General features: G+C 39.4%; 1 protein-coding gene and 1 non-coding gene across 2 annotated transcripts in view; one reads left to right on the top strand and one right to left on the bottom strand.

Annotated features, from left to right (window-relative positions):
• LOC129556546 (phosphatidylinositol 3,4,5-trisphosphate 3-phosphatase TPTE2-like) overlaps positions 1-24,254 on the top strand; it is a 66,912-nt gene that overhangs the window by 2,791 nt on the left and 39,867 nt on the right. Inside the window, exons 2-14 of the mRNA XM_088842729.1 lie at positions 502-546; positions 1,328-1,381; positions 5,458-5,511; positions 6,853-6,906; positions 8,397-8,456; positions 9,691-9,744; positions 10,599-10,634; positions 11,320-11,385; positions 17,617-17,667; positions 19,935-20,096; positions 21,591-21,710; positions 23,339-23,438; positions 23,592-23,655. Of these exons, the coding sequence (XP_088698855.1) occupies positions 502-546; positions 1,328-1,381; positions 5,458-5,511; positions 6,853-6,906; positions 8,397-8,456; positions 9,691-9,744; positions 10,599-10,634; positions 11,320-11,385; positions 17,617-17,667; positions 19,935-20,096; positions 21,591-21,710; positions 23,339-23,438; positions 23,592-23,655 (920 nt within the window). The remainder of the gene's footprint in view (positions 1-501; positions 547-1,327; positions 1,382-5,457; positions 5,512-6,852; positions 6,907-8,396; positions 8,457-9,690; positions 9,745-10,598; positions 10,635-11,319; positions 11,386-17,616; positions 17,668-19,934; positions 20,097-21,590; positions 21,711-23,338; positions 23,439-23,591; positions 23,656-24,254) is intronic.
• TRNAF-GAA (transfer RNA phenylalanine (anticodon GAA)) lies at positions 15,854-15,925 on the bottom strand. Its single transcript has one exon. It is a non-coding gene; the product is annotated as a tRNA-Phe (tRNA).

The following is a 24,254-nucleotide window of genomic DNA, read 5'->3' as shown; positions in this document are numbered from 1 at the left end:
TCTACTTCCAGTTCAGAAAAAAAATTAAAGTTTTATATAGGCCATCCATGACCTACTTACCTGTTTCTTTTCTACCAAATGGTGACCAGGGACAAGTCCTTGGCATTGGAATATTTGTCATTCTGACATTTTCTTCTCTTTTTTCCTGTATCCCTTTATTAGTTATCAACTGGATCCATCTCCCCATTCCTACACTCTCAGCTCTTTCTGGTTTCCCAGATTGATTCCCAACTGTGTGAGTGGTTTGCCAAATGGGAAAGAAAGGAGGTTTAATAATTAATGCTACATCTCCCTTCTTCTCTTTCCAGTATATTCACAAACACACATAGCCCAGATGTGGTCTCAAGAAGTCCAGTGCTGTACCCTGAAATGGTTTCTTCAATTTTTTCCATATTCATGATTTTACATTTCATTTCCTGAAATTCTATTGGAAAGAAGAAACTAATTGCCTTCCATACTGTTGACTTTATTTTTTTGTATGTTTTTCTCACTCTTTGGCAGAGTTATGGATGCCTCTTTAGGCTCCTCTGACAACGCTGACAAGAGGTGCGTCATGTGGGTGGTGAAAAGGTATTGGAAATGTTGATGGCCAAGGAAGGTTTCTTTTCATAAAAGACTAGACGTTCTTATAAGTAACTTTATTTAGGGGTCTATATGGGAAAAAAGAGATCATTAGTGGGAGAATCCTTACTCATAGTCTGTTTGTGACCCTGATTCACTAGTAGCCAGAACTCTTGGGAAACTATAAGAATGTGTGTGAGGGATTCTGCTAGAGAGGACCAGGAGAGGAGGAAGAAGGAGGCAGAAAGGAGCAAAACCTACTAGATCTCGGCTCTAGCCCTCACCCTCCAGGGCTCTGCTCCCATCTAAAGCTGGTGTCCCAACTGTACACCCACTGTCATGTTGGAGAGTCCCTGCCCCAGGCTTGTAGCTCTTTAAACCAAACTGAGGAAAGGACTACAGGATAGAAGAAAAGTAAGATACAGGGGAGGGACTTGATAATCAGGAACTTAGAAGGGGCTGGAAGATAGTAGACCTGCACACTGAAGTTGAATTTTAAGTAAACGCAACCTTGATGCAGTTAGACATAGAGTTAAGTTTAGAGGTAAAGAATTGTACTTTGCCAGGCTGCTTAGATAGCCCTAAGGTCTCATTATAACTATAATAAAGCCATGTTTGTAGTGAAAATTGAAATACTGGTTACCAAATAACCAACTTTCAAACAGATCTTTAGAGTTAAAAACCAGTTTACAAATTGAAGACTATTTGTTACTAGTTAACTCTATGAAGTCATTTCGAGTTTGATGGTATGCTTTTAATTCCTTAGAGATAACTCAGTTGAACTGACATCAGGAACCTATGATGATGCCATCTATGAAAGGTGAGGTATTTTGAGGGGTGAGGGGCCCAGGAGGATGGGGTGGAGACATTTAGTCTTGGGATTATCTATGGCAATGAAGAATTTTCTGGACAATGATCTAGAATTCTTTCTATAAAGATAGGAATTTCAGTAAATTATGTTTACTATGTATTTTAGATTCGAGAAATCTTTATTCACATAAATTCACTATATCACTATTCCATATAGACTATCATTAATGAGATGTTTCTCTATCTATTGGTATTCAAAGTAAAATAGAACAATTCTTCTTGATGGTGGTAATGAAGATGTTCACTTCCATGAAAGTGTTAGTCACTTGTGTCCAACCCTTTGTGACCCTGTGGACTTGACAGTCTCCTCTGTCCATGGAATTCTCTGGGCAAGAGTACTGGTGTGGGTTGCCATTCCTTTCACCAGGGGATCTTCTCAACTCAACAATCAAACCTTGGTCTCCCACATTGTGGGCAGAATCTTTACCATCTGAGCCACCAGGGAAGCCCCTAACTTTGGTAATTAATAGGAATAAGTCAGTGTGAAGTTTTAAAGGGAGGAAACTGTTGATGGATATTATCACTGGGGAGATAGGATTTATGCTGAGGCAAGATGAAAAGGGATAACTATGGAGAATAAAGATAGTGGCACTGAACAGCACCTTCAGTCAACTGCATCTAATTGACATTTGTAGAATAGCTCATTTAACAAGAGCAGAGAATGTTTGGTTGGCCCAGAAGTTCATTCAGATTTTTCCATAACAGCCTATGGAAAAGCCTGAACAAATTTTTTTGCCAACTCAATATATTCTTCTTAAGCTCACATGAAAACGTCCACCAATATAGATCACATTCTGGGACATGAAACCCACCTTAGCAAATTTAAAAGAAGAGGAATCACACAAAATTTGCTGTCAGAACTCAGTGAAGTTAGAAGTCCGTAACAGAAAGATAGCTTTGAAGTCCCCAAATTCTTGGAGGTTAAACAGCATACTTCTCAATGGGTCAGAGCAGAAGTCTCATGAGAAATTTTAAAATATTTTGAACTAAATGAAAATATGAGCTATCAAAATTTGTGAAATGCAGCAAAACCAGTAATTAGGGGAAACTTTATAGCCTGAATTCATATATTAAAAAATAAGAACGATCTAAAATCAGTAAGCTTCCAGCATAGGGAACAAGACCAGTATAAACCTAAAAAAAGCAGAATGAGATAATAAAAGAGCAGAAATCAATGAAACTGGAATCAAAAAAGCAACAGAGAATATCAACAAAGCCAAAAGCCGGTTCTTTGAAAAGCAATAAAGTTTGTATCTCTTTGGCCAGACTAATAGAAACAGGAGGCAGAAGACACAAATTGCTGTTGTTGGAAATGAAATGAAGATCAGCATGACTGATCACAGGACATTGAAAGGATAAAAAAGGAATATTATGAACAACTCCAAGCCCAAGAAGTTGATAACTTACATGAAATGGAGTAAAGCTATAAAAGATACTACCAAAGCTTATACAAAGATCATCTGAATAGGCCTGAATTTGTTAAAGAAACTGAATCAGTGACTAAAACTTCCATAACAGACCCTAGGCCTAGATGGCTTCACTGGTTAATTCCACCAAACATTCAAGGCAGAAATGATGTCAGTTTTCTAAACTGTTCCAGAAAGTAGAAGCACAGAGAGAAAATTTAACTCATTGTCTAAAGTCAGCATTACCAAAACCAGATAAGGACATTACAAAAAAAATAAAAGTATAGGACATAAGAGGCAAAAATCGTAAATGAAATGTTACCAAGTTGAATCCTACAATGTAAATAAAAAATTTTATACCCAGACCAAGTGGGACTTGGATGGACAAGGCTGGTTCAACATTTGAAAGTCAGTCAATGTAATCCATCACATCAACAGGCTAAAAAGAAAAAATGATTAATGCAGAAAAAGCATTTGACAAAATCTAACACTCATGATTAAAAAAAACAAAACCTCTCAGCAAACTAGGAATAGAGAGGAATGTTCTCAACTTGATAAAAAACAAAACAAAACAACCATAAAACCTCTACAGGTAGCATCATATGTGATGGTGAGAAACTTGAAACTTTTCTGCAGAGACAGGTACAAGGCAAGGATGCTCCCTGCCCCATCACTCCTTTTCAACATCATACTCAAAATTCCAAGGAGGATTATAGTAATGAGCGATGAGAAGAAAATCAAAGGATGCATGATGGAATGGAAACAAATCTCTTTGTTCACAGATGACACAATTGTCTATGAAGAAAAATCCAAAGGAATCGATTAAAAAAAAAACAACTTCTGGGCCTAATAAGCTTGTGTCCTGTAATCTTGTCTAATTGCTTTAATATATTGATACAAAAACTGATTACTTTCCCATATACCAGTAACAAACAAGTGGAATTTGAAATTAAAAGCAGAGAACCATTTAAATTAGGATCCCCCAAATAGATTTATACCTAAATATATATTTACCCAGTAAAATGTACAAGATGTATATGAGGAGAATTAAGTTCTTATGAATGAAATTAAAGAACTAAATAAATGGCAGAGACTTCATCTTCAATAAAGGAAGTCTCAATATTGTAAAGATGTTGATTCTTCCAAATTGTAGATTCAATGCAATCTGAATCAAAATCCCAGAAAGTTATTTTTGTGGTATTGACAAACTGATTCTAAAGTTTATACAGGAAGGCAAAAGACCCAGAATAGCCCCCACACATTGAAGAGTAAAGTCAGAGGACTGACAATACCAACTTAAGTCTTAGTATTAAACTATGATAATCAAGACAGTATGATGATGGTTAAAGGAAGTCTAGAATTACATGTGGTGTGTGAACTATGTATCTTTTTTTTTTTTAGTTTTTTTTAAATTTATTTTTTAACTGAAGGACAATTGCTTTACAATATTGTGTTGGTTTCTGTCATACATCAACATGAATCAGTCATACGTATATATATTTCCCCTCCCTCTTGAACCACCCCCTTCCAACCCTCTACGCTGTCACAGAGCACCAGGTTTGAGCTCCCTGAGTCATACAGCAAGTTCCCACTGGCTATTTTACGTATGGTCGTGCGTGTGTTTCCATGCCATTCTTTCCATTCGTTCCACACTCTCCATCCACCTTGTGTCCATAAGTCTGTTCTCTATGTCTGCACCTCCATTGCTGCCCTGCAAATACTATGAACCATGTATCTTTTCAATCCTTTAGCACTGCCCTGAATGAATGGACATCAGAAACCTAGGAGGATGCCACCAATGTAGCATGAAATATAAATGAATTTTAAAGATAAATGCATCCTGGGTGTTCATTGGAAGGACTGATGCTAAAGCTGAAACTGCAATACTTTGGCCACCTCATGCAAAGAGTTGACTCACTGGAAAAGACTGATGCTGGGAAAGGTTGGGGGCGGGAGGAGACGGGGACGACAGAGAATGAGATGGCTGGATGGCATCACCGACTCTGTGGACATGAGTTTGAGTGAACTCCGGGAGTTGGTGATGGACAGGGAGGCCTGGTGTGCTGTGATTCATGGGGTCACGGAAAGTCGGACACGACTGAGCGACTGAACTGAACTGAACATTTGTATGTACATGTATACACATATTTATATACTCATACCAATACAAACACAAATACATATACAAACACAAATATGAAAGAAAAAGAGGTGAACTTTTCAAATTCATTCTTAGGAGTATCTATGACAAGGTGTTTTTGACATTGTTATTAAATCTTCTCACTGTAACACCTATTGGTAACTTTCTATCTTTCTTGAATCTAGTTGAATAAAAGAGGAGCAGGTCATAATAGGAATCCTTCCTCCTAGTAACTACCAGCCAATTCTTGAGTCATTAACTTTTTTGACAGGTCAAATATATTTGTTACAAATGTATATAGAATCATGTCTAGGAAAAATGAGATATCAGATTCCAAATAACTGATTTACATGTGAATTTTCTAAATTTCTAAGAGTTATCCAGTTTTAAGTTCAAGGGCAATTATAGCCAACGTGAACTAAAGAAGTTGCAGTCTAGAAGTCTTGTGGCATCTTATTCTGTCTGTTTTTAATCCTTTAGCATTTCCCCGAGTAAATGGACAACAGCATCCTCTGAAGTACTCTCCAATGCAAAGTGAGCCATGATGAATGAATATGTATGTAATATGCACACACACATACATTCATAATACACATATACAGAGTGGTGGAGATTTGGATGTTCACCTTTAGGAACATCCACGGGAATACAGAGTTCCCTTGATACTGTTTCTGAAGTTCTCTCATGGTAAGATTCTATATCTAAGATTCTTTGTCTTAAAAAATTTTTTTTTACATTTTAATTGGAGAATAATTACTTTACAATATTGTGTTGGTTTCTGCCATACATCAACATGAATCAGCCTTATGTATACACATGTCCCTCACTCTTAAACCTCCCTCCTACCTGTCTTTTGAATTGAAGTAGAAAAAAGATGGACAGGCCATAAAGGGGGTCTTTAAATTTTTTTTTTATGTTTATTTTTGGCTGCACTGGGTCTTTGGTGCTGGGCAAAGGTTTCTCTCTAGTTGTGGTGAGCAGGGGCTACTCCTCATTGAAGAGCACAGGCTTCTCACTGTGGTGGCTTCTGGTGTGGAGCACGGCTCTCGCGTGCATGGGTTCAGTAGTGGTGGTGCATGGGTTTAGTTGCCCAGCAGTGTGTGGGGTTGTCCCAGATCAGGGACTGAACCTGTGTCCCCTGCATTGGCAGGCGTATTCTTAACCACTGGTCCACCAGGCAAGTCCCAGAGGAGGTCTTTTTAATTCTAATGTTTGTCACCTTTGATTACCATGAGTGACACTCTATGACACTGGGTGAGGGAGGAGAGAAACTCTTTCAAGTAAGGAGGAATTAGTTGTGGACAGGGAGCAGAGAAATCTCCAGCAAAAGAATTGAGCCAATAGAACCCAGATTGTCCATGACCCTCCAGAGCTTTTCACCATGTGAAACTGGTACCCCGAAGCCAAACCCACATCACATGGAAGGGGCTCCTGATTTAGGCCTGCAGTTAATCTACAGTGTCTGAGGGCCAGGAAAGACAACCATGATAGGTGGAAGTTAGAGGGTGATGAAGGGACTTGAGAAATTGGAAATTATGTGGAGGATGAGGGATGTATACTTGCAAATTGAAGATGAACTTGAAATAAGTGCCATCCCAAAAGGTTGCTGTACGTTGGGTTAGATTCAGTAGTAAAGAAATGCACTTATTCTTGAGTCATTAACTGTTTTGATAGGTCAAAAATATTTATTACCAACTATATAGAATCATTTCTAGGGAAAATGAGATATCAGATTCCAAAGAACTGATTTATATGCGTATTTCCTATGAGCTGGCCAGTTTATAAGTTCAAGAATTACTGTGGCAGATTTGAGCTAAGAAAGTAAGAGTCTGGAAGTCATATGATATCTTACAATCTCTGTTTTTCATCCTTTAGCACTGCCCTGAGTGAACTGACAGCAGCAGCATCTGCAAGATTCCAAATAACAAAGTGAGATACGATCAATGCGTATATAATATGTACATACATGCATAATATATCTTAATCATAATATATCTCTCTTAACACAGAGAGGTTACAATTTGCGACGCTCACCCTTAGAAGCACCCATGGGGGTACAGAGTTCTCTTGATACTGTTTCTAATGTGCTCTCATGATGAGATTCTACGTGGAATATTCTTTGTCTTTTATAAAAAAATTATTGTTTGACTCTGCTGGGTCTTCATTGCTGCTTGCGGGCTTTCTCTAGCCACTGCCAGCAGGAGCTGCTCCTCCTTGTGGCGTGCAGGCTTCTCACTGCAGTGGCTTCTTTTGTTGCGGAGCACAGACTCTAGGGCATGCGGGCTTCAGGAGTTGCAGCACTTAGCCTCAGCAGCTGTGACTCACGGGCTTAGCTGCTCCAAGACATGTGCGATCTTCCTGGACCAGGGGTAGAACCCGTGTCCTCTGCACTGTCAGGCAGACTTTTATCCACTGCACCACCGGGGAAGGCCCTATTCTTTGTCTTTCAAAATGAAGTAGAGAAAGACACACAAGACATAGAGGGAGTCTTCTTACTCCCAGTCTTAACATCTCAGTTACTAGCAGCCAAAATCTTGGGAAACTATCAGATTGCCCATGTCTGAAACTGCTGGAGTGGGTCAGGGGAAGAGAAAAACTTGTCTGGAGCAAGGAGAATAACAGTAAATTGTAAATAGTAAGAGCGTAATAGCGTGGACAGGAAGCAGAGGTGGCCTCAACAGATAAGAATGGAGCTAATAGACCCAGATCTGCCCCTTAGCCTCCAGATTCAGCCACCATGTGAGGCTGATAATGCAATCCAAGCCCATAATCACTTTGGATGGAGACTCTGACTCAGACCTGTTGTTACCTGACCGTATCTTGGGGCAAGAAAAGCCAGCACATTTCCTACAGAACACAGACATGGTCAGGAAGTTAGGTTGGTCCAGAAAGATGGGTACCTACAAAATGAATTTGAAATAAATTCCACCCCCAAAGGCTGTTATACATTGGATCAGCTTTAGTAGTAAAGTACTGAACTTAAATCTTGAGTCATTACCTTTTGAAGAGGTTTAAGATATTCGTTGTTGTTAGTTGCTGAGTCCAACTCTTTTGCAACCCCATGGACTTCATCTGCCAGACTCCTCTGTCCATGGAATTTCCCAGGCAAGAATACTGGAGTGGGTTGCCAATTCCTTCTCTAAGGGATCTTCCCGACTCAGGGATTGAACCCTTGTCTTCTTCATTGCAGACAGATTCTTTATGGCTGAGCCATCAGGGAAGCCCTATTAAATATATATGACTTTTCGTAAAGCCTCATTTCTGGAGAAAATTGCATACCAGGTCTCAAATAATAGATTTACACACTGGTTTTTAAAGGGTCATCTAGTTTATAAGTTAAAGCATAATTCAATTTGAACCAAAAAGTTTAATCTGAAAAATTATTTGGTATCTGACTATGTGCCTTTTTAATCCTTCAGCACTACCTTGACTGAATTGACAGCAGGAAAATCTACCACTGATGGACCTACCACTGAAATGTGAGATAGAAACAAAGATAGATTTAAACAAAAGTGTTTAAAAAAAAAAAAAAGCATAAATGCAGAGAGAGAGCACCCAGGAGAGAGAAACAGAGGAAAGGGGGGAGAGGTTGCTATTTGAGAGGTCCATTTTTAGGAGTATTCATGATATAACAGCGTCTTTGACATTATTCCTAGATCTTTTTGCTGTAACCTGTGTAAGTATCTTTCTTATCTTTTTTTACAATCTTGTTGGATAAAAGAGAAGCAGGTCATAACAGAGATGCTTCTTAATCATCTGTTTCTCTCTTGTTGTTTTGTCGCTAAGTTGTGTCTCTTTTGCGACCCCTTGGACTGTAGCCCGCCAGGCTCCTCTGTCCATGGGATTTTCCAGGCAAGAATACTGGAGTGGGTAGCCTTTCCCTTCTCCAAGGATTGGAGATTGAAGCCGTATCTCCTGCATTGGAGGGTGGATTCTTTACCACTGAGCCACCAGGGAAGCCCTTCTCTCTCTTTAGAGCAGTCAAACCCCCTAGGAAGCTATCCAAATGCCTGTGTGTGAAGCTCTACTAAAGTGGGCCAAGAAAGGAGAGAAACTTATTTTGAAGCAAGGAGAAAGTTGTGCTCCTGAAGGGGCTCAGGTGTCAAGAAATGTCCATAAACTTGGTCCATTCCCTGCCCCACAGGACCAAGATTTTCATTATAATCATATAAAGCCTGGTTTACAGGTTTCAAATAACTGATTAGAATGTTATTTTGGGGACAACTAGGTTTTAAATTGTAGAGTATATGTGTGTGTGTGTGTGTGTGCTCAGTTGTGTATGACTCTTTGCAACCCCATGGACTGTAGCCTGTCAGGCTACCCTGTCCCTGGGGTTCTCCAGACAAGAATATTAGAGTGGGTTGCCGTTTCCTTCTCCAGGGGATCTTTCTGACCCAGGGATTGAACCCATGTCTTCTGCATTGGCAGGTGGATTCTTTACCACTGGGCCACCTGGGAAGCCCAAATTGTAGAGTAATTGTAGGTAATCTGCAGATCCCTGGGTCGGGAAGATCCCCTGGAGAAAGAAATGGCAACCCATTTGGAGAATGCCATGGATGGAGGAGCCTTGTGGTCTATAGTCTGTGACTGGTGCAAAGAGTCAGACAAAACTGAGTGACTAAGTCTACTATTCTTTCTGTAGTTAATTTGCATTTAAAAAATAAGTCTAGGGAGACATGTAAAGTCTTACTGTGTGCATTTATGATCCTTTAGCTGTGACCAGAGCAAGGTGAAAAAAGTAACTTATGATGAACCCTTCAATGAAAGGTGAGATATATAGAGATAAGAGTAAGGGGGCGATATTGAGATTTGTGAAATTTATTCTGAGAAGCGGCTACTGGCAATACTGAGTTAACAGGACACTTTAGCTAAGATTTTTGTTTGTTTTTCCAGCCTCAACGTGCTACTTTCTTTTTTGGATCTATTCGGGGGAAAATAAACAGGTCATAAAGGAGTCTGCTTACTGCTAGTTTGTTTTGTTACCCTTAGTTAGGAGCAGCCACAGCCCTGAGGAAAGTATCAGATTGCCCATGTGTGGGTCAGGAGAGGACAGGAGAAGGTCTTGGTGGACAGAGAGCAGAGGGGAGCCCTTAGCAGGAAAAATATGTATCTCATAGGTCTTGAATATGTCACTCACCTTCCAGAGCTCTGCCCCTATATGAGGCTGGTAACCCAAACCCACCATTACATTGGAGGGAGCCCCTGCCTTGTCTTGACCGTATTTCAAGAGGAGGAAAGACATCTATGATTCATGAGGGGTTACTGGACGGTGTGGGAACTTGAGATGGCAGAAAATTATAGAACCAGTGAGATGAGCACCTACAAACCGAAGGTGAATTTTGAAGCAAATTTCATCACAAAATGATGTTACACTTGGGGATTGGGTTCAGGAGTAAAGTACATACATTTGATGTATTAAGTTTTCCCACATGACTAGGATTTTTCATTACTGATATATAATGTTCATTTCTACAGAAAAATTACATACCAGGTTTTAAATAACCGATTAAAATGCTGTTTTTCAGATAACTAGACTATCAATTGCAGAGTAATTATAGCTAAGTTGTATTTAAAAATCTATGAAACATAGGAGTCTTACTTTGAACGTTTTAATCCTTTAGCTCTGACTTGTGTAACGTAAGAAGCATTGATGAAAGGTGAGATACAAATGGGGGAAAGGGGAAGGAGGACTTTGGAATTCACGAAATCCGATTAGTCAGAGTCCCCATCTCGGGCAGTCTCCTGATTCCAGGAGAAAGCAAGACATCCATAATATGTGAAAAGTCGGTGGTGCAGGGACCCAGCTTCCAAATAACATATAAATATTAGAGCTTAATCAGTTTTTAAGTTCTAGAGCAAGTGTATCCAATTTCAGCCAAAAAAGTTAAATCATTTGGTGCTAGGTTCATTTTTACCCTTCTATATTGACTTGAATAAATTGACATCAAAGGTCTTTGACTACTTTGATATAGCTTCTCTTTCAATGACAGTGCCGTCCAAGACTGTTCAGATCATTTACCTGGGTCAGTGCTATCTAGAGAGTATTGATCTCTCAGTCTATATCGAAAAAGTGAAAAAGGCAGAGATTTATACAGACTTATAGTGACAGAGGGAGAAATACAGATTTGCAAAATTCAGTCTTGGAAGTAGTCATAGGAATGCAGAATTTTCTAGACAATAATTCTACATTTTTTTCTGTAAGATTGGGTCTTCCAGTGAGCTAAGTCATGTTGACTACCCTTTAGATTTAGGGAATTCTTTTTGTTCAAGTAAATTTTTCACATCACTGTTCCATGCAGCAAGTCTCTAATGATGTATTTTTGCATTTGTTGGTGGCTGAAGTATAATAGAACAGCTGTCCAAGATTAGTGACGTTGATGAAGACATTGACTTTCTCAATCCACAATAGTAAGTCCATTTCAAGTTTGGAGGGAGGGAGCTGTTGATGGATTTCTTACCTTTTGGAAGATGGGGCTCATGCTGAGGTGAAAAGGAAAACTGTGGAAAGATGGCAAAATGTTTAGGAGGGAGGGTATAGAGTATTTGAATTTGCATACTCCGGGAGTTGGTGATGGACAGGGAGGCCTGGCGTCCTGTGATTCATGGGGTCGCGGAGAGTCGGACACGACTGAGTGACTGAACTGAACTGAACCATGCTTGAAAAAAATACTTCTACATAGTCATAAGTGGAATATTCTAGTTTTAAAATGTGAACATATTCTTAGTAGATATGAATTGTCCGGCAAAATTTCTTAATCAAGGATTGCAGAATGCTACTTACTATTCAGTTGTGTTCCTTTCTCATTTTTGTTGGGTATGTTCTAATTCCTGGTTTTATTGATTTTTGTCTATGAGTAAATAGGACTGACAGCAAAAGCAAATGTGTTTTGCTGATTAAAGACCTCTTAATGTCCACTGTGCTGCACTCAATATGCCAGCAAATTTGGAAAACTCAGCAGTGGCCACAGGACTGGAAAAGGTCAGTCTTCATTCCAATCCCAAAGAAAGGCAATGCCAAAGAATGCTCAAACTACCGCACAGTTGCACTCATCTCACACGCTAGTAAAGTCATGCTCAAAATTCTCCAAGCCAGGCTTCAGCAATATGTGAACCGTGAACTCCCAGATGTTCAAGCAGGTTTTAGAAAAGGCAGAGGCACCAGAGATCAAATTGCCAACATCCGCTGGATCATGGAGAAAGCTAGAGAGTTTCAGAAAAACATCTATTTCTGCTTCATTGACTATGCCAAAGCCTTTGACTGTGTGGATCACAACAAACTGTGGAAAATTCTGAAAGAGATGGGAATACCAGACCACCTGACCCGCCTCTTGAGAAACCTGTATGAAGGTCAGGAACCAACAGTTAGAACTGGACATGGAACAACAGACTGGTTGCAAATAGGAAAAGGAGTATGTCAAGGTTGTATATTGTCACCCTGCTTATTTAACTTATATGCAGAGTACATCATGAGGAACGCTGGGCTGGAAGAAGCACAAGCTGAAATCAAGATTGCTGGGAGAAATATCAATAACCTCAGATATGCAGATTACACCACCCTTATGGCAGAAAGTGAAGAGGAACTCAAAAGCCTCTTGATGAAAGTGAAAGAGGAGAGTGAAAAGGTTGGCTTGAAGCTCAACATTCAGAAAACAAAGATCATGGCATCTGGTCCCATCACTTCATGGGAAATAGATGGAAAAACAGTGGAAACGGTGTCAGAGTTTATTTTTTTGGGCTCCAAAATCACTGCGGATGCTGATTGCAGCCATGAAAATAAAAGACGCTTACTCCTTGGAAGGAAAGTTATGACCAGCCTAGATAGCATATTCAAAAGCAGAGACATTACTTTACCAACAAAGGTCCGTCTAGTCAAGGCTATGGTTTTTCCAGTGGTCATGTATGGATGTGAGAGTTGGACTGTGAAGAAAGCTGATCGCCGAAGAATCGATGCTTTTGAACTGTGGTGCTGGAGAAGACTCTTGAGAGTCCCTTGGACTGCAAGAAGATCCAACCAGTCCATCCTAAAGGAGATCAGTCCTGGGTGTTCATTGGAAGGACTGATGCTAAAGCTGAAACTGCAATACTTTGGCCACCTCATGCGACGAGTTGACTCACTGGAAAAGACTCTGATGCTGGGAGGAATTGGGGGTGGGAGGAGAAGGGGACGACAGAGAATGAGATGGCTGGATGGCATCACCAACTCCGGGAGTTGGTGATGGACAGGGAGGCCTGGCATGCTGTGATTCATGGGGTCGCAAAGAGTTGGACACGACTGAGCGGACTGAACTGAACTGAATGTCCACTGGGATTTTATTAATTTTGACTTGTTTCTGAGTAATCTCATGAGAGTACTTCCTATTGCACTCATCTGAAGGCTTTTTTTTTCATCTGTACTCAACTGCAAGGACACATTTTTAAAATCTCATGTGTCTGACTCGACCTTTCCCCCAATCTGCTATGTATAAAATAAGTAACAAGGATATATTGTATAGCACAAAGAAATGTATCCATTATTTTACAGTGACTTTAAATAGAATACAATCTATAAAATTATTAATCACTCTGCTATATACCTGAAAGTAATATAATGTTGTAAATCAATTATACTTCAATTAAAAAATCCTATATGTCTGGACTTCAGAATTATTCATTGAGATTTTTATTCTCTCTGGGCCAGTTATTTAACCACCAACTTGCATTTATGATGGGAAGTGAGCAGCGCTAAAGAAGAAATTAACTGGTTACTGGTGCAATCTGTTGGTGTCTAGACAAGGATAAAATGAAAAATAAAGGGGTGACTCATGAATACAAATAGTTCTTCAACTTACCCATGAATTTCCTTTTTCTGTGTCTTTTCATCATGGGCCATCAATGAAGAGTTCACTCTGCTACTTAATTAAATGATGTGTCTGCATATTAACTATATTTTCTGCAATGAGGCGGCCTAGGACGGGGGCAAAACTTGAGAAGACTGAGCAAGACAAGCATTTCCTTCTTCTTACAAACAGAGAGTGTTAGTTTGGTTTTTAAATGACAAATGCTACTTTATAGATTTGTGTGGCATTTGCAGTAGTCCCTGTGTGAGAGACACTGGTATTTCAGACTAGGGGGATGATACTAGATTTTGGAGTAAGACTTGGAATTGGTGCTCGGCTGTGGTATCTGGGCTTCCCTAGAGGCTCAGTTGGTAAAGAATCCGTCTGTAATGCAGGAGACCCAGGTTCGATATCTGGGTTGGGAAGATCTGGAGAAGGGACAGGCAACCCACTGCAGTATTCTTGCTTGGAAAATCGCATGGACAGAGGAACCTGGTGGGCTACAGTCCATGGGGTTGCAAAGAGTCAGACACGGCTGAGCAACTAACACACACACACTTTGACATTTCATATACACTGGACATTTGGTGAAATATTAAGCCACTTTAAATTTTAGATCATTTATCTGTAAACTAGTAATAATGCTATCTACAATATCTACTGTGTGTTATGCAATAAAACTAAAAATAAAAGTAGAATAAAATGTAAATGCTTTTAAAACTCTGAAACACCAGAAATAAATTTTATACTAAAAACTAAACATAAGCAACAAAGGTCAATTTTTAGGAAAATCAGAAAATACAGACAAGCAATAAATCCTCCCATAAATAAGCATTCTTATTTTTTAATAGATGCTCTTCAAGATTCTTTAGGCTTTTGAATTATTTATTTATGGATATACATTGTCTAAAAATAACCTTGTTACTTAGTGATATATCATGAGTATATTTCCATGCATTTGCATTTACACCAATTTCTAGACTTGCAACCTTTCTTTTGACAGCTGTATAGTAATTCATGTAAACGTTTAAATTGTCAGATATTTCTGGACATTTAAGCTGTTTAGGACATTTAGTATTACAAAAAATGAAGACTAATTTTAAGACCAAGTCTCTGTATATTTTATTTCTTTAAAATAAAAATTCTCCTCAGTGGAAATTCTATGTCAAGGGAAATGATTGTGAGGCTATTGATTTCAGTGTGCCTTTCCACATGGAGATGCAATGTACTCTCTCTCCCTTCCCACACTAGCTCAATGATCTCTTCAATGTCAGTGAATGTTTGTTCTAATGCTCATTTGACATTGTTTTTGTTTATACTTATTTTCATAGAACTTTTGTTTCATTGTCTTCAATCTACCTTTGCCCATTTAAAATTGGGATGTTTATCATGGCAAAGTTAAATATATCACTTTTATATCACAAAAAGGGCAAGTAGCTCTTCCCATTTTGCTTAGATTTTCACTCCATAGAAGTTTATAATCCTCACACAGTCAAATACATCTATACCTTTCTTTATTATTTATGCTTTAAATGTCAGAAAGTCTTTCTCTACCTATGATTCTTATATATTCTCCAAAATTTCATCTGTTTTGAATTTATTTTCTACATTAAAGTAAAATATCTGCCCAGAATTTCTTTTCTATTAAGGTATAAAATGTAAGAATCTGCTTTTCTCCCGGGTGAGTACTTCATTATCTCAGCATCAAAACTGTACCTTCCTTCATTGTCCTTGCACTAATTTAATGATCCTTATTGCACTTATCACCTTATAAAATAAAAGTAGAATAATATGTAAGTGCTTTTAAAATGCTAAAGCACCATGAATACATTTTACACTAAAAACCACGAATCAAACAGCAAAAGTTAATTATTAGGAAAATCAGAAAATATAGACAAGAAATAAATAGGCATTCTTAATTTTTAAAGTAAAAGTGAAGTCACTCAGTTGTGTCCGACTCTTTGCGACCCCATGGACTGTAGCCTGCCAGGGTCCTCTGTCCATGGGATTTTCCAGGCAAGAATACTGGAGTGGGTTGCCATTTCCTTCTCCAGGGGATCTTCCCAACCCAGGGATTGAACCTGGGTCTCCCACATTTCAGGCAGACGCTTTACCATCTGAGCCACCAGGGAAGCCCTAATTTTTAATAGATGCCCTTCAAGATTCTTCAGACTTATAAATTTTTTGTTTATGGATATGGTATCATTCTTACATTGTTTTAGAAATAATCTTATTACTTAGTGACCTATCATGAATATACTTATATTATGGTCTGCACGAGACAGAATGCAAATATCCTGATGGAAGAAATTCTTGTCCATTTTAACTGCTGTATCTCCAGTGCTTCCAACGGTGCCATGGCACATAGTAGGCACCCACTGAGTTTTGTTGAATGAGTGAACCCATTATTGAAAAAAATTTATATTTTGTTCAATGACCTTCAAATCCATCTCTATTATATTCTTTACGTTGAGTCTTTCCAGAATCTGTTTTATTTGCTTTTTCCAGCCTTTTGATTTCAGCACACTTCACACATTATGGTGTAATTTACAGAGAACCAAAACATTTTTTTAAAAACCTAAGTTCCATCTTTTCCTCCTCCCTTTTCCTGATTTTGTTGTCTCAGATGACATCAACCTTTGCTCCCCAAGCCTGGGTAGGGGAGATGAGTGCTGATGGGGAAGGGAGAGATTAGAGGGAGTGGGGAGATCTTGCCACTCAGCTTAGCCTCAGAGCATCCATCTGTGGCCCATTTTGCCAGTGCTCCACTTCTGTTCAGCCTTCATTCTCTCCCTTCTCTGGTCTTGGGCACAGACTGTGAGCACTGCTTTGGGATCAAATCCCACTGGGGGTGGAATTGGGCTCTCATGTGGGAGGCTTTAGCAGGGCAAGAAATTGTTCCCCGATGGCTACCTTGTCTGCTGCCATATGGTAAAATGAAGCCTAGTTGCTGTCTCCTTCTCCTGCTAACGGAAGGAGCCCAGCCTCTAGGGTGTTTCTCCTTTGAAGTGCATCTTATTAAAATTCCTTACACCCGTAGTGCTCTTGCCACCCCCGATGTGAGTCTCATTAGTGTTTAACTGTTATATTCATGGGGTGGCTTGTTTCAAGAAATAAATATTACAAGAGGAGAGCTTCCCTGAAGTCCCTTATTCTACTGCTATAGAACAGGTCTGGCCATGGTTCGATGAATCGCGCAGGATCCCACAGCTCACTTATGGAGGCTGAGCTTATACCAACCATTCCCTTCTGTTTCCATGCTATGTTGCTTTAGTTGATGACCCCAAGCTTAATCTTACCCTAAAGTTGGGGTTAGGGCTTTACAGTCAAGAGAAGTGTTGCTAAGCATTCAAATTTTAGTGTTTTATTCACATATATTCTATACAGGAAAGTAAAAGAAACAATCAGGAAACATTTTTATGTGTGCTTGTGCTCATTTATTAAGTCGTGTCTGATTCTTTGCGACCCCATGGACTGTAGCCCCACCGGACTCCTCTGTCCATGGGATTTCCCAGGCAAGAATACTGAAGTGAGTTGCCATTTCCTTCTGCAGAGGATCTTCCCGACCCAGGGATTGAACCTGAGTCTTCTGCACTGGCAGGCAGGTTCTCTGTCCCTGAGCCACCAGGGAAGGCCATAGTTACTAATAAGCATTTTGTTGGGCAATTTCTAAGTACTTTAAAAATTATACTTGTTAATATAAAGGCCTTTGTTGGTTAAATTAATGCTACATGTTAGGAGAAATCTGATACACTTGAAAAATAATTTCCTGAAAAATAATTTCAGATAATCTCTGAAATCTTATTTTTACTTCCATTTGCAGCAGCAAGATAAAGAGAATTGTGTACTTAATTATATCATCCTTCACTTTCAGGTATGTGAGACTCTAGAGACGGAGGTAATTAAGGATGTACTACATTTAATATCAATATTTCTTATGGCGAAAGATGGGAGGGGGAAAGGCATCTCCACTGTCAACATGTTGCAAAATAACCTTTGAGCCCCATTTAATGCAATCTAATTTATCTTGGAATTGTAATTGTAATATTAAGAATTGCAAAGAAATGGCATTTACCCAAGTCTAATAGTAATGCGTTAACATGTCTTTTTCTACCTGTAAAAGTAAAAATAATGAAACATGCATTTCAAAATTCTATAGTTACAAGGAAAGTGTTTTAGTAAATATTTGTCTAGAATTACTCCTTAATTCTGGATTCATTTTACTTAGATGGTTCATTTCTACATGATAGTGAAATTTCATACTATGTTACAGATTCACACAATATACTTACTTCCTTTTAAAGTAATAATATTTTAATTTGCATTACGATTGTGAAAAAGTGCTTTGAAGATTATCTTCACAGGTTATACAAATAGTATAATCAACTTACGGACAATGTGTTTAGCATATATAAGAGAAAGGCTTAGGAGTTACTTTATAATTCAATCATGTATGTATTTATGGAATTGAATTCCTTCTTACATGCCCAGAACCATCCATTAACATGTAACATAGTTCCTCTATGTAATTCTCCAAGCAAGAGTACTGGAGTGGGTAGCCATTCCCTTCTCCATGGGGTCTTCCCAACTCAGGGACTGAACTTGAGTCTCCTGTATTACAGGCAGATTTCTTTACCCCTGAGCCACCAAGGAAGCCCATATTGGTTGGTAATGTCACTGATGATAAGTCTTACTGGTCAAAGTGTTTTTTTTAAAGGGTTTATGTTAGTCATGCTTTCACTTGACTTTTTATTATTAAATTCTATAAAAATATAAAGATTAATGAAGTTTAATTTATTATGAGAAATTGGTAGGAGGCTTCTGAAAGTCTCAAATTTGAAGAGTTTACAAGTGGAGACATGTAATTTTAATGTAGTTTGCCTGTTTTGTCTTGGAGTGTCAGTCTGATGTGTCTATTATAAAAGGGCACAATACCATGAAGTGATTTAGTGGGAAATTTGTTTTCCTAATGACTGCTTCTATTGAGTGAAAACAGTCTCATTTATTTATTTTTTGAAAACAGAAATAATGTTTTTATTTTTTAACTTTTTATTTTGTGCTGGAGTATAGCTGATTAGGGTTTCCAAGGTGGCACAGGTGGTAAAGAACATGCCTACCAAGGCAGGAGATGTAAGAGACGAAGTTTCCATCCCTGGGTCAGAAAGATCCCTCTGGAGGAGGGCATGATAACCCACTCCAGTATTCTTGCCTGGAGAATCCCGTGGACTGAGGAGCCTGGCAGGCTACAGTCTGCAACCCAGCACAGAGTTGGACATGACTGAAGTGACTTAGCATACACATATAGCCAGTTAACAACGTTGCATTTTGTATTGGGGTGTAACCAATTAACAATGTTGTGATGGTTTCAGGTGAACAGTGAAGGGACTCAGTCATACACATACATGTATCTGTTTTCCCCCAAACTTCCCTCCCATCCAAGTTGCCACATAACATTGAGCAGAGTTCCCTGTGCTACACAGTAGGTGCTTGTTGGTTATGCATTTTAAACCTAGTAGTGTGTATGTATCCATCCCAAACTCCCTAACTCTCCCTTTTCCCCATCCTACCCCCTCAGTTCACTTCAGTTCAGTTGCACAGTCATGTCCAGCTCTTTGCGACCCCATGGACTGTAGCACGCCAGACTTCCCTGTCCATCACCAACTCCCAGAACTTGCTCAAACTCATGTTCATCCAGTCAGTGATGCTATCCAACCATCTCCTCCTCTGTCGTCCCCTTCTCCTCCTGCCTTCAATCTTTCCCAGCATCAGGGTCTTTTCCAATGAATTAGTTCTTTGCATCAGGTGACCGAAGTATTGGAATTTCAGCTTCAGCATCAGTCTTTCAAGTGAATATTCAGGACTGATTTCATTTAGGATGGACTAGTTGGATCTCCTTGCAGCCCAAGGGACTGTCAAGAGTCTTCTCCACCACCACAGTTCAAAAGCATCAAAAGCATCCTTCCCCCTAGGCAATCATAAGTTTGTTCAGAGTAATTTGAGACTCTAAAGCAGAGCATTTCTCCCTACTCCCGAACAGTTTAATTCAAAATAATGACATTTTGATATCAGATCATTGGGCTGAAGTTAGTCTGTCGGTGTAAAAACCACTTTATCCTTATTCAGTCTATTTGTTTGTTATAGAATATTTGCAATCCTGCTGATCTTTGTGGACATGTCCCTCATCATCAAAGACGTAATTTTCCCTAGTGGCACGTTACATATTTCTTTGGAATCTCGTTCAATTTCTTTTGCTATTGCTTTATTTTTTTTCATGGATGTTTCTCTTCGAGTGTTTATAGAAGGGTAAGTTTTATTAGTTTTTTAAAAAACACATAGAACTGTTTTGTACTATAAGAGGCATCCCCAAGTAATTAGCAGGTCACTGCAACCAAATATGCCCCTCTTTGTCAAAATAAATCTCTTTGAAGTATGGAGAAAAAAGAGAAACGATAGTCCAAATCCCAATTTCTACTAGATTTTGCTTTAATATTATGGTTGCAACTGGCACTCTAGTCTCCAAACCATGTTTTCTAGATGGTTCCTTTAACAGATAAAGCTAAAGGGTTTGAAGAATGGGGCCAAGCAGCTAGTATGTCTACATGCATATTATTAAGAGGAATATATATGTGAAGTATAAATATTGGTAGTTTCATGAAGAGTTGAGTGTAAATAAAAGCTGTCGTTGTTTAGTCTTGTCTGACTCTTTGAGCTGTGGTGGTGGGGACTTCATGGACTTCAGTATGCCAGGCTTCCCTGTCCTTCACCATCTCCCAGAATTTGCTCAGATTCATGGCCATTGAGTCAGTGATGCTATCTTACTCTCTTATCCCCTGCCACTCCCTTCTCCTTTTAGCCTTCAATCTTTCCCAGCATCAGCTGACAGTGTATTAAATACTAGGTAATAGATCACGAACAAGTCCCTACCTCAGCTGAAATAGAAACTTGTGGTAAGGTCCCCGAAGAGCTGAGGACGCACATCCCAGTGGGGGGCGGGGGGATGCTCAGGAGAGAGGCAGCAAGTGGCTTTCTTGGCCACTGGCTTCCTGAGAAGGTGGGAATGCAGCCTTGGAGCTGCACTGCTATGAAGTCAGGGACTCAGTTCCCCAGGCTCACTTCACCAGAACATTTGGAACACACTTGTCTCCTCTCCAGCTGAACCCTCTGCTCTCAAATCTCTGGGCTTAGGACAGTTGCCCACTCCCAGGTTACCCCCAGCCTACAAGAGGCTACCCAAGCCTTGCAAGAGGCTTTCTCTGGAGCCTCATTGCCCATGGCTGAAGGAGCCAGTGTTGGGGAGGAGGTGCAGACACTAGAAGTTCCCCTCTGCACAGAGGAGGCCACCACCAGCCCACTGGGATCCCACTGTGGGTACGACGCCAGAGATGACTTTGCTGGCCAAAGCAGCGGACACACCTCCCTCTCACAGGCTCCTCTTGTGCCCTCCTCACAGTCCGCTTTTCTAGGGCTGTGACGTGTTCAGCTTTCATTGGCTGATAGCTCAACCTACCATCTCATCTTTCTCTCCCACCTGTTGTGAAGATAGTGCTTGCCTCTTGTTCAGTGGTTTGGTTATACCTCCTACGGTACTTAAGTTGCAACATGGATGCTTTTGTCACATGTAAATCTAAAATAATGAGTATGAATATTTTTTTTCTTAGTCTGGCAAATGTACTTTCAACCATTCATTAAAGCAGAATTAAGTGGGGGGGATGAGTCAAACAAATTATCCTCTTAAAATATCCTGATTTCTTTGGGGAAGCATCAGCTTGCATTTTTTTGTTTTTTTTTTTATTATAGGATACGACCATATTTTTCTGATGTATTTAACTGCTTAGATGCTGCCATTATTATTGTGACTCTACTGGTTGATATCGCTTATCTTTTTTATGACTTTACATTTGCTAAAATTTTCCCCAGGTAAGAAACACATGCTTTGTCTCTCAAAGTTTTTCTTTTTAAAAAACCAGTATCTGTGATTTTCATTTTATATAATCTTTTTTACACTCTAAATGTGCTGATTCTGTTTTAAATATGCTAGAAAATGAAATGTTTAGATAAACTGCCACATACTTGTAAACAAAAGGATGGTGGTGTTTAGGGACCAGCAAAGGGTGGTGCCTTCCACTGAAAGAAGAAGATGGTGTGTCCAAAAAAAGAAATTGGGGGCTTGCCTCGCGTCCTCACTTGAACGTCCCACCAAGTGTCCACTTGTGCGTCAGCCACAGATTTCTCACATATGAAACTGCTGGGTTTTTCCTATAACCCAGAGAGGACTGGTTTGAGTAGATGCAAAATGAGTGATTTCTATGATGATTCTCTAAGAAAGGAACAAACGGGACAGAAAACCATGTGACCTGGGTGGCAGCACGGAAGGAGAATTTTTGCCGTTTAGTTGACATGGTGTAAGCTGAGGCGAAGTTAGAACTGTTAGGGATCAAACAAAAATGTGGGAGACACCAGTGGCTTTTTTCTTTTTCCTCCTCTTCTTTCTACTGTGGCAGTGAGAAAAAGAATAAAAGTGTTCTGGGATGAGGCTGTTGGGTGACTCACTAGGCTTATTCCTGAGTCAAATAGTGTACTGCTTTTTTTGTACTCTGGCATCTAAGGACTTTCACTCAGGTCCCAACAAAATTTAATAAGATAAGCTTTTGGAGATTTTTTTAAAATAGCCAAAGCCAGGGTAGTCCTTAGACAGGTAATGTCAGGATCAGTGAAGAGCTTATCAGAAATACAAGAACAATACCACCTCAGGGCCCACTCTCAACCTACTGAATCAGTGTGCATGGTCGTTAGAGAAGCACTAGCCCAAACCATCACTTCTCTGCCATCATGTTTCCTCCTGATGGTAGGAGACACACTTGGAAAGTAACTCAATCTGCTGCCTGTGTGATGTATGTTCACAGCTCTAGTGAGCCCCTGTTACTCATGGGAGTGACAGAGATGAACAGGAATTCTCTTTCAATGGGAAAAAGATGGAAAAATGCTTGTCTTAAATCCCCTGAAGTTAAATCTACACATTCTGAGAGTCTATCATGTGACTTTTTCTTTAAACCAGAGTTTCCTCAACCCAGAACTATTGATATTTTGATTTTTGAATTAAAAAATTTCTGCATACTTGTAAATAAAAATTTGATTTTGAATTAAAAAATTAAAAAAATTTTTGACCGTGTAGGTTAGTTCTCTAACCAGGAGTTGAACCCAAGCTCCCCTGCAGTGAAAGCAGAGTCTTAACCATTGAACTGCCAGGGAAGTCCCAGTATTGGGAGCTGTCCTGTGCATTGGTACTGACCAGGATCCTTGGCCTCTACCCACTAGTTGCAAGTAGCAACAACCACTCCCCCCTCCCCGCCACAGGCTGTCGTGACAGCTAGAAATGTCTCTGAACATTGCCGAATATGCCTTGGGTGGGCAGGAGGAAAGCTGGGGTCGGGTGGAGAGTGTATGTAAAATTGCCCTTGGTTAAGAGCTGCTGCTCCAGACTTAGTCTATATTGACAAAATCCTCTGTTTCTAAAGCAAAACTGAATCTTTAAAATTTATTGTTAGGTTGAGAATTAATTTACGACCTGTAAGACTTGTCATTCTGATAAGAGCTTTTCATCTGGCTCATCAAAAAAGACATCTTGAAATGCTGACCAGAAGAATGGTAAGTGGGCGAAATATGCTTACTTTTCAGAAAAAAATGTTTGTATTTTGGGAACTACTGTCTAGGGTTGTAGATATCTATATATTGTTCTTTGTTTCTTTTTTTTAATGTTGGTTTATGTACTACAAGTGAATGATTGTTATAAACTCTTAGGTTTCAGGAAACAAACGGAGGTACAAGAAGGATGGATTTGACTTAGACCTCACTTATGTTACTGGTTTGTGAAGTTTATCTGTTGATTGCCTATATTAACACCATATTTTTCGTGTGTGTGAGTAATTATATGTTTAGTTTTTTCCCTAAGCCATGTTCTTGCAAAGTATTCTTTGTCCATGGAGACTTATGCCACAAGTACGTGACATATTTGGAGTGTAACCCTGACAATGGAAAAATCTTAATTTTCATCTCAAATCAGGGATACTTGGTTATAGTATAGGAAGTTGCATGGGTTTTCAGCTGAAGTCACTTGTTTGGTTTAGAATTTGTTAAGTTTTAGTAGTTATCCTTGGTCTCAAGGTTTTCAGAGAAACCTCTTCTCTTGCTGGATCCCTAGTGATGAGGTCATTGCTTTTAGAGCTAAGGTTTCTGAGTCAAGGGAACACCGGAAAACATCCCAGGAGATCCTAACATTGCTGGAGCCCAGATCTCTCATTTTCCTCTGGTGTTTAAGAAAGCAATTCTGACCACAGGGGCTGCTCCAGACTAAAGTTATCACTTAATTATTGAACTATTTGAACAGACAAATCTGTTGCTTAAGTCTTGAACCATTTGAGTCTTGGGAACGTTAAGTGTAATGATCAAAATACTTTCATATTA

Source organism: Moschus berezovskii, chromosome 13 (genome assembly GCF_049115385.1).
Source record: "Moschus berezovskii isolate FMDL1 chromosome 13, NW_MosBer_1.0, whole genome shotgun sequence".
Classification (NCBI taxonomy): domain Eukaryota; kingdom Metazoa; phylum Chordata; class Mammalia; order Artiodactyla; family Moschidae; genus Moschus; species Moschus berezovskii.
The sequence above is the reverse complement of the archived record's forward strand: the minus strand, read 5'-3'. Positions and strand labels throughout refer to the sequence as shown.